At 40.3% G+C, this 16,871-nt stretch overlaps 1 protein-coding gene across 2 annotated transcripts in view; it reads right to left on the reverse strand.

Moving 5' to 3' along the window:
* Positions 1–10,170: 10,170 nt before the first annotated feature.
* slc8a3 (solute carrier family 8 member 3) overlaps positions 10,171–16,871 on the reverse strand; it is a 145,654-nt gene continuing 138,953 nt past the window's right edge. For both annotated transcript variants that reach the window (XM_041266490.1, XM_041266491.1), the window contains 2 exons: positions 13,243–13,515; positions 10,171–12,098 (listed from right to left, as the gene is read on the reverse strand). In XM_041266490.1, the coding sequence (XP_041122424.1) occupies positions 11,722–12,098; positions 13,243–13,515 (650 nt within the window). In that variant the 3' untranslated portion in view covers positions 10,171–11,721. The remainder of the gene's footprint in view (positions 12,099–13,242; positions 13,516–16,871) is intronic.

The raw sequence follows: 16,871 nt of genomic DNA on the forward strand, positions 1-16,871 counted from the left end.
TCAAAAGGCACTTGGAAACTGGAGGAAACTGACAGGAAGAGGTCTGGTAGACCCAAAGCCACAACAGAATCAGAAGACAAGTTTCTAAGAGTCAGCAGCTTGTGTGACAGGCGGCTCAAGCACAGCTTAACACTGGCCGAAGTAAGCAAGTCTCAGTTTCAACTGTGAAGAGGACTTCGAGCTGCAGGTTTGACAGGTCAAGTGGCAGTAAGAAAGCCATTGCTAAGATGGCAAAATAAGAAAACGAGGCTTGTCTGGGCTATGAAGCACCGAAGACCACTAAAGACTGGAAGAAGGTCTTATGGACTGATGAATCAAAATTTTAAATCTTCGGTTCATCACGCAGGGTTTTTGTACACCGTAGAGTAGGCGAAAGGATGGTTCCTTGGTGTGTGACACTAACTAGATAGATTGGAGTAAAATAGAGAAAACACCCACAGAAGAAGGATGGTTGTTCTTCAAAAACGTAGTACTAGAGGCGCAAAACAATTATATCCCTAAAGTAGACAAATCTAAATGTAAAACTAAATTGCCAAAATGGTTTAATAGATCAATTAAAAAAAATATTCAGCGAAAAAAGGCACTTTACAGAACATTAAAAAAGGACCAAAAAGAAAGTACGCAGAAAGAGTACACAGAACTGCAAACGCAAGTCAAAAAGGAAGTTAGAAAGGCCAAGAGAGAAATAGAAATAAACATTGCTAAGGGAGCTAAAACCAATTCCAAAATGTTTTTCCAATATTACAACAGCAAGAGAACATTCAAAGAGGAGATTAAATGTTTAAGAGATACAAATGGCAAAATCGTAGAGGAAGAAAAAAAAATAGTAAATATGTTAAATGATTACTTTTCACAAGTTTTTACAAAGGAAGATACTGACAACATGCCCCACATGTCATCCAGTTCCTATCCAGTTTTAAATAACTTTAGCATAACTGAGGCAGAAGTGTTAAAGGGACTAGGAGCTCTTAAAATAAACAAATCCCCTGGGCCGGATGAGATCCTCCCAGTAGTACTCAAAGAAATGAAAGAAGTAATTTACAAACCGCTAACCAAGATCATGCAGCAGTCTCTTGACACAGGGGTGGTACCGACAGACTGGAAAATTGCAAACGTAATACCGATCCACAAAAAGGGAAACAAAACTGAACCAGGTAACTACAGACCAGTAAGCCTGACTTCTATTATATGTAAACTTATGGAAACTATAATAAGATCCAAAATGGAAAATTACCTATATGGTAACAGGGTACTGGGAGACAGTCAACATGGTTTTAGGAAAGGGAGATCGTGCCTAACTAACTTGCTTGATTTTTTTGAGGATGCAACATCGATAATGGATAATTGCAAAGCATATGACATGGTTTATTTAGATTTCCAGAAAGCTTTTGACAAAGTCCCGCACAAAAGATTAATTCTCAAACTGAACGCAGTTGGGATTCAAGGAAACACATGTACATGGATTAGGGAGTGGTTAACATGTAGAAAACAGAAAGTACTGATTAGAGGAAAAACCTCAGAATGGAGTGTGGTAACCAGCGGTGTACCACAGGGATCAGTATTAGGTCCTCTGCTATTCCTAATCTACATTAATGATTTAGATTCTGGTATAGTAAGCAAACTTGTTAAATTTGCAGACGACACAAAAGTAGGAGGAGTGGCAAACACTGTTGCAGCAGCAAAGGTCATTCAAAATGATCTAGACAAGATTCAGAACTGGGCAGATACATGGCAAATGACATTTAATAGAGAAAAGTGTAAGGTACTGCACGCAGGAAATAAAAATGTACATTATAAATATCATATGGGAGATATTGAAATTGGAGAAGGAATCTATGAAAAAGACCTAGGAGTTTTTGTTGACTCAGAAATGTCTTCATCTAGGCAATGTGGGGAAGCTATAAAAAAGGCTAACAAGATACTCGGATACATTGTGAAAAGTGTTGAATTTAAATCAAGGGAAGTAATGTTAAAACTGTACAATGCACTTGTAAGACCTCATCTTGAATATTGTGTGCAGTTCTGGTCACCTCGCTATAAAAAAGATATTGCTGCTCTAGAAAGAGTGCAAAGAAGAGCGACCAGAATTATTCCGGGCTTAAAAGGCATGTCATATGCAGACAGGCTAAAAGAATTGAATCTGTTCAGTCTTGAACAAAGAAGACTATGTGGCGACCTAATTCAAGCATTTAAAATTCTAAAAGGTATTGACAGTGTCGACGCAAGGGACTTTTCCAGCCTGAAAAAAGAAACAAGGACCAGGGGTCACAAATGGAGTTTAGAAAAAGGGGCATTCAGAACAGAAAATAGGAGACACTTTTTTACACAGAGAATTGTGAGGGTCTGGAATCAACTCCCCAGTAATGTTGTTGAAGCTGACACCCTGGGATCCTTCAAGAAGCTGCTTGATGAGATTTTGGGATCAATAAGCTACTAACAACCAAACGAGCAAGATGGGCCGAATGGCCTCCTCTCGTTTGTAAACTTTCTTATGTTCTTATGTTCTTAACTGTGAAACATGGAGGAGGAAGCGTGATGGTCTGGGGCTCTTTTGCTGGATCCAGAGTCGGCGACTTGCACAGAGTGAGTGGCACCCTGAACCAAAATGGCTACCACAGCATTTTGCAGTGCCATGTAATACCCTCTGGTATACGCCTTGTTGGTCAGGGGTTCATCCTACAGCAAGAAAATGACCCAAAACATACCTCCAGGCTATGTCAGAACTACCTAAGAAAAGAACAAGACTGTAGGTTTGGGATGAACTGGACAGAACATAAGAACATAAGAACATAAGAAAGTTTAATTGATTGAAGGGTGAAAGCAAAGCAACCTACACATTTGTTGGAACTTTTGCAACAATGTTGGAGAACTTTCCGAACAATATTTGATTTCCATTGTAGAAAGAATGCCACGAGTGTGTTCGGCTGTTATATCTGCAAAAGGTGGCTATTTTGATGAGTCAAAAATTTAGATGAAATTTTGTTAAACAAAACGATTCCATGATTTCTTTTTTTATCTCCAATTGTTTATTTGTTCTATGCTTTAAATTTCAGAGTACAATGAGACATTAAACTGCGTAAATTTCAATAAAAACTGGAAAAATTGAGGTGTTCTAAAACTTTTGACTGGTAGTGTGTGTGTTTATATATATATATATATATATATATATATATATATATATATATATATATGCTTGCTATTTTATATAGATTTAACGAAAGCATTAGATTCCATTCTAATGAAACCGATTACAATGTTGGCCCAATGTAACCAATTTTTTTTTTTTTTTTTTTGTTCCTGGGTAGTAAGTGTTATTTCCTAATTGCTTATGCCTCAAAAGTATAGAAAATGGCTATTATTCCACACAAACTTTGCTTTGTGACCAGGGCAGTGATATTTTGAAATTTACCTATTTTTCAGAACATTCCAGATAGATTCAGTGCTGAGTAAACTTGGAGTAACTTCTAGAACTTTCCAGTAATATAAATAGTAGTATAAATACAGGGGCCTTAAGCCCACCAGTTCAGTTTAGTTCCAGCTGCCTAAGTGGATACATATCTGCATTTTTCTGAGATGGCATCAAGAGGCTGCAATGGTGGCATTCCTGATGGGTCTCCAAGGCGGTTTTACCAAGTTTCCCTGCTATCTTTGCCTTTGGGACAGCAGGGACACCAAGGCCCACTACCACAGGCAGGACTGGCGACAGTTGACCGAGTTCTCTGTGGGGAGGAACAACGTCAAGTGGGAGCCACTGATGGACCCCCGGAAGGTGCTGATGCCACCACTGCACATCAAATTGGGCCTTATGAACAATTTGTCAGAGCTCTAGATAAGGAGCCAGCAGCCTTCAAGTACCTTCAAGACTTCTTCCCTAAGCTGTCTGAGGCAAAGGTCAAAGCTGGTGTCTTCATCGGACCACAGATAAAGAAGATCCTGGAGTGCAATGAATTCCCCAAGAAGCTCACTAGTAAGGAGAAAGCGGCTTGGATCAGCTTTGTCGCAGTGGTTCAGGGCTTCTTGGTCAATCACAAGGCTGAAAACTATGTGGAGCTGGTTGAGACTCTGGTGAAGAACTACGGCACAATGGGCTGTAGGATGTCCCTCAAAGTCCATATCCTTGATGCTAATCTTGATAAATTCAAGGAGAACATGGGAGCGTACTCGGAGGAGCAAGGCGAGCGCTTCCACCAGGATATACTGGACTTTGAACGCCGCTACCAAGGACAGTATAATGAGAACATGATGGGAGGCTACATTTGGGGGCTGATTCGTGAAAGTGATTTACAGTATAATCGTAAATCTAGAAAAACTACTCACTTCTAAATCTTTTGTAGTCATTGTTGTATTACTTTAGTATAAATACATGTTAATTTGGATTCATATGTTGTTTTTTTCTGACTTTATGTGAACGAAAAGACCGTTTTCTCATTGGAAATAGGTAAATTTCAATATATCACTGTCCTGGTCACAAAAGCAAAGTTTGTGGGGAATAATAGCCATTTTCTATACTTTTGAGGCACAAGCAATTAGGAAATAACACTTACTACCCAGGAACAAAAATTGTGTTATTTACAAACGTCTTCAAAGTGGTGTACACAACATTATTAAGTCTATGTTTACAGAAAATAAATGCAGTGTTAAGATTAACAATAAAAGAACAGAATTCTTCACACAACAGGGGCGTGGAGTGAGTCTGGGCTACAGTCTGAGCTCAACACTATTCAACATCTATATCAACGAGCTGGCCACAGGGTTGCAGCAGTCTACTAATACCACCCAGCTTCAGGACAGCACTACTCCAACACACACAATCAGAGTCAATCACATTATAGTAAAACATGAACAAGAATACCACTGGGACACATGAAAATACAAAGCAAATTGGAACGCTATTGGGCCCTAAAAAGACACTACACTCTGGCTGCATAACTGACCAAGGTGAAAGACAGTAAACAGAGACAGACACTAACAAAGTACAGGCTCAGTGAGCACAGCCTGGCCATCGAGACTGGCCGACACAGGCAGACATGGCTGCCCAAACAGTACGATATGTGACCATTGCCAGCTTGATCAAGTCAAGGCAGAGATGCACTTTTTACTGCAGTGCACAAAATATAACAAGATAAGGGAAACCTTCCCAAAAATACAACATCTCTGCAAAGAATTCCCAGACCTGCCATGCCTCAGAAAAGGGAGTATACCTGCAGCTCCCTCCTTCACCACCAGAGGGAGACTACCTGCAGCTCCCATCTCCACCACCAGAGGGAGACTACCTGCAGCTCTCACCTCCACCACCAGAGTGAGGCTACCTGCTGCTCCCACCTCCACCACCAGTGAGGCTACCTGCTGCTCCCACCTCCACCACCAGAGGGAGACTACCTGTTGTTACCGCCTCCACCACCAGAGGGAGACTACTTGTTGTTCCCACTATCACCTCCCAAGGATCAACTCCTGTCCGAGCCTGCACAGCCTAGGGCTGTCGACCCTGCAACGCCTGCTCACCATCGCCTGGGGAGGACAGTTCGCCTGCACTTTGCCTTCCTGGTCGGCTCCTGGAGGCATTTATCCCATGCAGGACACCATATATGATCAGGTGGCTTGAGTGGTGCATGTGGGCGTTGCCGTCAGACCAGGAAATTCACTGCATAAGTCGTTGCACTGATGACATGTCATGGTAAGATGGTGAGCCAAGAAAAATTTAAGTCAAGTGGAAAATTTGCATTGCAGCTTGATCAATGGACAGATATCAGTGGCCATGCTCAACTCCTGGCTAATGTAAGGTACGTTGACGGAGATAGTATCAAAGTAAAATAAAGTGAATGATGTCAGAGGAATGACAAGGGTAGTAAACAGTTTAAACCGAGGTGATTAGAGGGCAAGTTCATTAGGAGATAATATTGTGGTGTGCCTCAAAAAATAATTAAAGGTATCAAGGTGTGCTACAGTTTGGGAACCACTGCTCTGAACAACGTGATGTTTAGTTTTTTTTTTTTTTTAATCTGTCCCAGTACTTGTTGAAGAATATGTCAGCTCAAGCAATAATAATTACTCAGCCACAGAGCGAGACATACAGAACCCCCCCACCGTCATTTCTGAACAGCTTACTGATTGAGAGTGAGATGCACTGCCACTAGAGCACAAGTTTGCAGCAGCTGCAAGAGCTGGCTCTGACTTTAGATGGAGAACTAGCTGCTGTGACACCACTTCCAGTCTGACAGTAAGAGAATCTCAAGTGTGAGAGATGGAGAGCAGTGTTCTGTAATACAGGCAAAACTCTTGACCCTTAACATGCAGTTCCCATTATAAAGGTGGTAGAAGTAAACTGGACAATAACCCCGGGATCCCTCAGAGAACACTCTAGGAAAGTATTACATCACCACAGGGTAACCCCAGGATCCCCCACAGAACACTCTAGGAAAGTATTACGTCATCACAGAGTACTTGGGTGATCCCGTGCCACAGGTGCCGATCTCCACTGTAAAATGGGGGGGACAAAACGTGTGGCAATTTAGGACAAAGTTTTATAAACATAGATAGCGAGTATTGAAATGGTAATAGCGATTAGAAATGTTTTGAATAGGTATTTTAACTATAAACTAATCTGCTTTAGAAATGCTATGTTTCATTGCATTGTTACTTGACAAATTAAAGTGATTTAATAATTATGGCAATAAGAAAAAAATGAAATTTCGACACAAATGTATTTATAAAGGAATACCATGCTAATATTTTCCTTATGTCTGATCTGGAACATAATTCATTTTCCAGTTGAGGAAGATTGATGTCATCCAGAATGTCTTGGTGTGTGTGACACATTGCTACGGAGTTCAGTCTGCTTTGTGTCGTGCTGCTGCACAGCCAGGACTTCAGCTGTCACAGGCTGCTGAGACGTGTCCCTGTTGTCCCCCCTGGGATCTGCGCCTGTGTCCCTCGCACAACACCTAAAGAAAGTATTGCATCAGCACAGGGTGCGTCTTCATGGGGAGGGTGCTACCGATTCGCTGTCAGGTTGGTTTTCAAGAAATGATCCAGTGCATCCCCTGTAATCACAATAACCCTCTTGAACTATGCACTTATTTTATATTGCTTATATAGACAGGGCAGCATGAAGCAACACTAGGCAGAGGAAACACAAGTGCAGCAAATCCTGACAGAGCCACATGAAGACCTGCTGAGGGGTGGAGAGTACCAGGCTACTTGTGCGAGTGAAACATCCAGGAGTCAAACTAACCACAGGGTTTTTTTTTTTTTTTTTTTTTTTATTTTTTTTTTTAAACTCTTAATGAGAAAAAGAAAAATAACAATAAATTATAAATCAGTACATTTAAATAAATTAGATTGATCTCATGCAAAATTCCCTGAAACAAAGGTAGAATATTGTTATTTTAAAGAATCAAACAATCAAACTGTTCTAAATGATGGAGTGGATAGAGGCATGTCTGACAAGAGGAACTAAGTGCACTCCAGGCTCCTCAGCATGTCACACAGGGGCAGGGCTGTGAGGCGGCTGCAGCACCTGATTGGCTTACCTACCAACAACCTCTGATCAGCGTTGGACAAGGTCTTATTCAATCAGATTCGTATTAATGCCTGTTTAATACAAACTCTTCAAGTGCAATATTTCAATTACAGTCTATACTGCAGTCACAGTAGGCATGTATCACAGTATCTATATCTAAAATGTGTCCAGAATTATAAAATTAACTAAACTAGGCAACTAGTGTCTCTGCAATAATCAGAACCCATGTACATACTGGCAGTGCTTCTCTCATAGCAAAGTGAATGACACATACTGGTAGCGCCTCTCATAGTGAAGTGAATCACACATACTGGCAGCACCTCTCATAGTGAAGTGAATCACACATACTGGCAGCACCTCTCATAGTGAAGTGAATCACACATACTGGCAGCGCCTCTCATAGTGAAGTGAATCCGGGCGACTCTCGTGAGGAATGTCCTCCAGCAGGGTAGTGAGATGACGGCTCTGGTAAACCAGAGATGCATCACAGATCTCATGTTTAGGCTGTTTATATAATAATCTTTTTAAAATGTACAGTGTTATTTACAACTGACCTTTATATAAATATACCATAAGGGTAGTGAGATGACGGCTCTGGTAAACCAGAGATGCATCACAGATCTCATGTTTAGGCTGTTTATATAATAATCTTTTTAAAATGTACAGTGTTATTTACAACTGACCTTTATATAAATATACCATAATTAAACCACATGTATTTTTAGTTTTATCTGTTAAGGATTTATTCTTATTATTATTATTATTATTATTATTATTATATTATTATTATTATTATTATTAAAAATTATAATATTTCAATGTTTTGTATCATAATTAAACATAATAAATATTTAATAACTATAGTCGTGTGAATTCTATCATGAATAAATACGCTTTTAACTACACCCCCGTTGCAGGGAATCATAAAGGATAACAAACACCTAGGTGTTTAAATTATGAGTGATGTCGTTCATGGATGGAGCTGCATATGTATGTGTTGCAAACCCACCGGAAACAATGGAATCTGCCCACCATAAGCCCTGCCTCTGGAGACACACCAATCAGAATCCTGCACCCCTCCAAGAGAAATTGACAAAAGAATGAAGAAAATTCACAAGTTAAAAAGCAAAAGGGAAAAGTGCATTGATGGACATTGTTGTACAAAATGCCTGCGATGAAGTGGAACTAATTGGAATCTGGTAGAACTGCAGTTGCAGTACCACTTTAAAACCTGTTCCTTGTGTGGCAGCAGTGAGCAGATAAAACATACAGGGAAGTTGAGCTTCTAATGCTATGGTGATGTCCAGCGATCTTTTTTCGTTTACTTTTTTTATACTAATAAAATAATACTTGTTTTTGTTTTGCTTTTTTTTTTTTCAAAGACAATAAACAAAATAAAAACATCATCAGCACTCCACAGTCAACAAGTCCCATTTAAAGTGAAAGCTGCAGGTACAAAGATAGGAAACCGAGGACATTGAGCTTGTAAAGTGAGCACACCTAGAGAAGCATGGCTAATCCAGGACAGGCTGATAAGCTCTCCTGGGCTTTCCTGGGACTCGGTTTATCCACACGAGAAAGCCTCCTGACCCATTCCAAACCCTCTTTAATTTTAACAGTTTTAAGAAAATATGTTGTGTTTTTTTTGCTTTAAATGTGCCCTTTGACAAGATATTTACGAAGATACATTTTGGGTGGGCAGTGGGAGAAGGTATTCTTTGTTTAAAAAGAACAGCCCTGCTCCGTTTATCATATTACAAAATATTCAGGAGTTAGTTTAGAGACTCCACTCCTCATCCTGCATCCAGACTTGCCAGTTAAGGTCCTTTCAAAGCTAACAGAAGGAAACAGAACTGTAAAATGAGAGCAGACCTATTTACAGTACCTTGTGTATCATTGCGCGTACCAGGAACTAAACAGAAGGACAAAGACATGACCGATGAGGTGGGATGCTAGCTGGCTTGTAAACCTGAGAGTCGGCAAGGGTTTCTAAACTGCCATTGCTGTAGTGCATTAAACACAGGAGGTATGGAATCCATACATTCAGGATGACATTCAGTATGAATACACTGTGTAACAAAAAAAAAAAAAAAAAATTGTCCTGTGTAGTAAATGTTATTTCCTAATTGCTTATGCCTCAAAAGTATAGAACATGGCTATTATTCCCCACAAACTTTGCTTTTGTGACCAGGACAGTGATATTTCAAAATATCACTATTTCCAATGGGAAAATGGGCAAATGTGTGTCTTTTCGTTCACATAAAGTCAGAAAAAAACAACATATGAATCCAAATTAACATGTATTTATACTAAAGTAATACAAAGATGACTACAAAAGATTTAGAAGTGAGTAGTTTTTCGAGATTTACAATTATACTGTAAAAACATACATTATACTGTAAATACAGTATAATTGTAAATCTCGAAAAACTACTCACTTCTAAATCTTTTGTAGTCATTTTTGTATTACTTTAGTATAAATACATGTTAATTTGGATTCATATGTTGTTTTTTTCTGACTTTATGTGAAGGAAAAGATACACAATTGCCCATTTTCCCATTGGAAATAGTGATATTTTGAAATATCACTGTCCTGGTCACAAAAGCAAAGTTTGTGGGGAATAATAGCCATGTTCTATACTTTTGAGGCATAAGCAATTAGGAAATAATACTTACTACCCAGGAACAAAAATTGTGTTACATAGTGATATCCATTCCCAAAATAAAGGGAACCCCAGTGGAGTGGGGTGTGTTTAACAGAGCCCCCTCACCCACTAATGAGACGGGGTTACAGTCAGCATAAACTCTCCATGTTCACTATTCCAAAGGGATCATTCCCTCATTATGTTTTCAATGGCACAGTCCATTGGACATTGAGCTGGAGGGCCCTAGTCAAGGTTGTCTGAAGTGTCTTTAACAAGCCTAAGCTACCAGGTAATAAGAAGAGCCCAGGAATTAAAGGATTAGGTGAATCTTTCACAGAACGTCTTCATCCTGTAGACACCTTTAACATCATGTTGGCCTTCACCGATGTAGACGTACCTGATAAACATAAAGATATGTTGAAGGATAGTCTGCTTGCACTACAAAGAATGGTGGAGAATTCATTTTGACAGCATTACCTGCAACCCAATCTATTTAGTCTTACAGGTATGTACTACTAAACCAAAGGGTTTGTACTGTATGCTATTCTTTACCACATGGAAGGAAATTCAGTTTTAGTTTTAGGCTTCTAGAATAGAACAATAAGACCTTTGCATCAGTTGGACATAGGTGTGTCAGACTAACCAAGGCACTTACATCTGGTGATAATTTCTAACTCTAAGAGAGAACATGGATGTGTTCTATCAACCATCAGATCAGACACTGTACCCCAGCTTTATATGGAGCTCTCAATTTCAGTCACTGTGTTTGTAGAATAGCACTTCTCCTGCCCATTGGTGAGTCTATAAACCCAGAGCGACTCTCAACTCCACGGGGATGAGCTACAGCTAGCAGACAAGATAGCAATCTCTGGCCACCTCTTCTCATTCATATGTAAATAACATATAGAAACGGATATTCAAAATATACAGAAAGTATGTTAATATATATTGGAAGTCTTGTCCCAGGCAGTTTGTGTTTGTCCAGTTGTGTCTTGCTTCAGACCTTGTCCACTTTTGAAATCCACAAAACCTGTTACACTCTTTGAAACCCCAAAAAAAAGAAAAAAAGGGGTATGAATTCTGCAGTAGATCCTCCTGAAGCTGTTTCCTGGCACCGGAGTGCCATGCTCCCGTTTGCTTTCTTTTTAAATGTACGGTCAATGGCAGCTCGGAAGAAACGTCATTATATTTATTTATTTTTTGTCTTTTTTATTTTAAATAATTCATTTAAAAATATCAGTCACTCTGACGAAAAAATAGACTTGTTCTGCTTTCACAGACTTCTGATTTAATTTATCTCTCTTTTTCTTCTTTGTTTAAAACCCGTTTTTTTCTGTAAGGGCTGAAATAAAATAAATAACACAAGTGCGCATCCCCCCGACATGCGCTTGCAGTGAGGGAGATACATTCCCTTTATCTTCTCTCCCCTCACACTCAGCTATGTACCAAAGCGTACTTTGAAAGTGTGGGCTGCTAGATTTTAAGAGTCCCAGTGAGGGGGTCCAGAGAAAGGGTAAGTGCCCCCCTCTCTCTCACAATCCCCCCCATACTGCCCTTTTAAAAGCCCTGTATATGGCAGTAGGCCTCCAGCGCTGAGAAGAGGATGTACAGGAGCCAGAGGCAGATAAAGAATCCCGATGTGGCGAGTCTGTGTCTGCGTGGGCCCCCAAGCTCGCCCCCTATGTGTGCTCTGCGGCGGTACAGCAGCACGGTGATGCCCAGGAAGGCAAAGATGGTGTAGAGGGTGACAGAGAAGGCGAGGGAGCCGGCCTGCACCTCGAATTCCTTGCCCTGCGATTTCCAGTAGATGGCCGCCACGGACCAGGCCAGGCCGATGCCCAGGAACACGTTCACTGCATTGCTGCCAGTCACGTTGCCGATGGAGGCGTCTGCGTACGAGTCCTGCACTGCAGCCACTTTGCTGGCAAAGGTGTCTGCAATAGACAGACAGGCAGTGTTGGAGATGGCTGCTCAATACTCAGAATGCCCTTCTAAAAGTATTGTAGTGTTAAGAAGTGTAGTGAGTACAGAAGCATGCTAAAGCACATGCAATCAAGTCAGAAATAAAAGTTAACATGGCTAATCATGTTGAAGAACAGTAAGGGTCCCACACTGACCACTGAGGGACCATGCTAACTTCTTCACCCCAGTTTCAATGTACGCCATAGATAAAGTGAATGGAGATTTATAGCATCACAAATACATACAGTAGTTCAATTTATCAAACTTCAGAGATAGACCTAAATTGTACATAATGCATTCATAACTTAGTCATAGGTTTATACTGTAGAAATCAAAATGTTTAATTAATTTTCAAAACTAAAGATTTATTTTTAAGTGTTAGCTTAGTAACTAAGAACAAGTGATACTGTAGTAAATTCTAATTCAAAGGTCAAAGGTCATTCTCTCACCTCATCATTCTCTCACCTCCACATCACTCATGGCCTTTAGTTCCTATTCTTGTTTTGTTTCAGTTTTCTGAGCTCAGTGTGGTTCACAGCAATATTTTCTCTACTGAAGACTATGACAAGATGTTTCTAGGTCAAGGGTCTCTAATCCTGGTGCTGGGGAGCCAATGTCCCTCCTGGTTTCTGTTCCAACTGTACCCTAAATTAATTAATTGGACCAATTAAGTTTCTACTAAGCACTTAATTGGTCCAATTAAGTAATTTAGGGTACAGTTGGAACAAAAATCAGGAGGGGCACCGGCTCTCCAGGACCAGGATTGGAGACCTCTGTTCTAGTTAATTCCCCACAGGGGCTTTTTGCATTATCAAAGTGAGACTAGTTTGATTATTTGTCTCACCTTCCCTGTGATGAAAACCACTCCTTGCATCTTGTTAGCAGCAGTAATGAACTCAGTCAGTGCATCACAACACACAGGTGTTGAAGGTGAGACTAATAATCAAATTAGTCTCAAGGTTTTACTATATTGCTATGAAACTAGCTCCAATAAGTTTCAAGGATGTGATGAAGAATAGATAAAAATGGAAGACTCCATCAATGATACATAGGTGAGAAAACGATTTACTTTATGCCTTAATTTTCTTTAAATCATGTTGAAATCAGGAGCCTCACCAGGGACGGAGGTGCCCAGCGCCACAAAGACCACGGCAGTGACGGAGTCTTTGAGGCCAATGGTGCAGCCGAAGTGGGACGCCAGGTCTCCGATGATAGCGGTCAAGATCCCAATGATGCCGATGGACACCGCGAAGCAGGCCCAGCCATTCCAGTACTCAGTAGGTGGCACACAAGCGAAGAGAACTTTCCAGAACACTGTGAGGAAGTGCATGACGTAGTCAAAGCAGGACGGCAGCCTCTCCTCCCCTGAGTCATCCTCATCTTCATCACCTGGAGAGAGAGAGAGAGAGAGGGGGGGGGGGTGAGTAAGAGAGGGAGGGAGGAAGAGGGAAGGAGAGAGAGGGAGAGAGAGAGCGAGGGAGTGAGAGAGAAATAACAGAATATATGTTGGCATCTGAGATATAAAATGAAGGAATATTTATATAGTAACAATATTATAGGTCAGGGGTCGGAAAGTGGCGGCCAGCAGGCCGATGGCAGCCCATCTGAGGTTTGGTAGCTGCCCCTCTGAGTCTCTTTATCAATGTATTACATTTAAAAAAATACGAATTAGATCCGCCACCTTGGCACTTGCGCAGCCAGCTTCTGTGTTGTTCTCGCTGGAGTAATTTTCTCACACCGCATGCAGTCTGTCAGTGGTTGTTAGGCAACAGTTCCAAGGCACACAGCCAACGTCATGTAATCAATGCTTATGCAGTAACTGTATGCAAAATGCCGAGCCAGCGGAATGACAGAGGTGAAGCTGGCCAAATTAAATAAATTGTTTGTTTTAATTTAAGAGAATTGTTTTTTTTTTCCCTTGCTGGAAGGAAAATGTCCAATTTAATAACCACATGTAATGTTAAATGGGAATAGATTAAACCTGCATTTGTGTGTTATGGCTGCTTTTGGTGGGAATCCACGTACCTTCAAAATACTATTAGCGCACTTATTTTTCGATTGAGTTTTTTTTTTCTTTGAGAAACAGTAACGGGCAGCTAGTAAATGTAAATGAAACCCATTTAAATAGTTATTTATCTTTGCTGTTGCACAGATAAGCACTGTTTGAATTGTGTGTGGTTTAAGATTGTTGACTGAAAAGACGATAGCAGCAAGTACAGCATAGTGACGCATGTGTTAAAACCTGCAACAAAAGACATGACTACCCGAGTACACAAACCGCAATGTGACTGACTGCCGAGAACAGTAAACATTACTGCCCGACCTTGAATCATCCACATTATACAAGCAGCCATTTTCAAAGAAGAGTAATTCATTTCATGAGGAATACCAAGAGAAACTTTCAGTGTTTCCAACAAAAAGTACCACCTTGGACAGATTAGAAATGCTGATCAGACCCCCGTATTTTTCGACATGCCAAGCAATACCACAGTTCACAAATTGGGAGAAAAACAGGTTCTGACTGTTGTGTCTGCAATGCGATCAATGGTGTTGTGGTTGCTGGGTTATTTGCCTGTTGTTGTGGAGTGTTGTGTCGTGCTTGTTGTCTCTGGAATGCATGATGCTGTAAGTGAGTGAGGGGTGTGTGTACGACAGAGATGCTATCTTTAGTATTATACAGTTCGCAGCACAATAAACAAGCTCCGTGGTTAATCTACAACAAAACTGTTTTGTGTCAGTTTTGTACAATACAGCAGCATAATTGAGGTTGTGTCTTTGTGAATACATATTTACTTGATGTTTTATTTTTTCCTTAAATTGAGGATGGTAAATTTGGGCTGCGTCTTAAATTCGAGGGCGTCTTAAATTCGAAGGAATACGGTAATCAGTAAACTATGCAAATTTGCAGACGACACAAAACTGGGAGGGGTAGCCAACTCCCAGTAAGCAACTTTAATAATACAAAGAGATTTGGACAAGATTCAAGCTTGGGCTGATACATGGCAGATGAAATTTACTGTAAATAACTGCCACAGATTCCCAGAGGTTTCATTCCCTCTACTAACTAAGTGGTTTGGAGGTTTTGTTTTTCCTCTCCTGCGTGTTAACAGTCTGTGGCAGTGTGCCCCATGTGCATGTTATCCTGTTATATGTTGTATGTAGTGTGTTAATGTTGGTGTATAGTCATTGGTACACATGATATAATTATGGGTTACTAGCACAAGTGTTTAAAATGTATATTTGTATTTTGGCAAGAGGATTGCACAGCACTTCACATGCAGGTAAAATGTAATAATATGTGAGCACGGGGAATTGCATGAAATAAATTCACGTGCAGTTGTACCGAGACTGAATGATTGATTAACAATCGAGTCTCGGTACAGCTGCATAAAAGCCACATGTTGTCACTCACTCAGGGTTTGTGTGTTCGGGAGGTGGAGAACAGGTGAGAGAGAGAACAGGACATTTAAAATAACAAAAACAACGATTGCTACGAGTGCTGGAGGACCAGCACTCTGCTTGTGTGTTTCGTGTTTGTTCACTGTCTTGTTTAGTGTTGTCAGTTTAGTTTACCTTTATTTTGGCTGCAAGTGCCGTGTCCTGTTTTGGTGTTGTGTTTTCTGTTCTAACCTTTTATTTCTGTTTCTGTTTTCTGACATCACCACTCTACTGTCCTTGTGACAGGTCCACACTTGCATTAAGTGAGCGAGCATAGGTGGGTCGAATGGCCTTTCCTCCTTCTAGAATTTCATATGTTCTAAAGTGGTTTGTAACCTCTGTTTGTTATGTATGAGGAGAAACATTCTGAACAACTTTGGAAACTACTTCAAAATGTCACCTGTGACTGGTGGCTAAAAAAGTTGACTAGTGTTTTATATCTTTTATAATGGCCCCACTTAAAAGTCAAGCCACACTTTTTACAACAAAAATCAGGCTCAGTCTGACTGAAACTGGTACACTCCCTCAGCTTCAACCCGTGTAGCTTTTTCTTATTCTTACTGTGATTGGCTGCAAACACAACAGGGCTAGCCAGAGATTGGATAATGTTTGAGGGTTGTTTTTTCTTGTGCAGTTTCCTAGTGACTGAAGATGTATTCTGGGAGATGTAGTTGTTAGTGGAAGTTTTAGGACAGACGGGAGGGGAGGCAGACAAGCTGTGCAGAAAAATTACTATGTGTACTTTTAAGCATTAAATTTAAATTTAGTGTGTATTTCAGATTTTTTTAATGCATAAAAACAGCAGGTACACAGCTTATCTGGACCACTCACTGTACGTGGTATGAAAGAGTATGGGTTTTTAAATCAATTTCTTACCTTTTGAGTACCATTTAATTAACAGCCTTATCATAGCGTATTGTTGTTCGAATATTATTAACAGTTCTCTTTTATCAGGTACTGTTCCTGACTCATTCCAGAGTGCTGTACTGAAACCACTGCTCATGAAACCCACCTTAGATCCCAATGTTCTTAACAACTACAGGCCTATTTCTAGTCTCCCATTTCTGTCTAAAGTCTTAGAAAGAGCAGTGGCTGAGCAACACAACAGATTTCTGAGAATTCATAACATATATGAGAAATATTATTGCGTTGTTATCCTCTGACATGGCCTCACCTTCAGTTCTGATGTTACTAGATTTAAGTGCTGCATTCTACACTACTGATCATTCTGTTTTAATTGATCGCTGTGGCAGAGCAGAGCTCTGCCCTTAAGAAATTGGCAATTATGGGGTTAAATTCCCCTACCT

The sequence above is a fragment of the Polyodon spathula genome, chromosome 12, assembly GCF_017654505.1.
Source record: "Polyodon spathula isolate WHYD16114869_AA chromosome 12, ASM1765450v1, whole genome shotgun sequence".
In the NCBI taxonomy this organism is placed as follows: Eukaryota; Metazoa; Chordata; class Actinopteri; order Acipenseriformes; family Polyodontidae; genus Polyodon; species Polyodon spathula.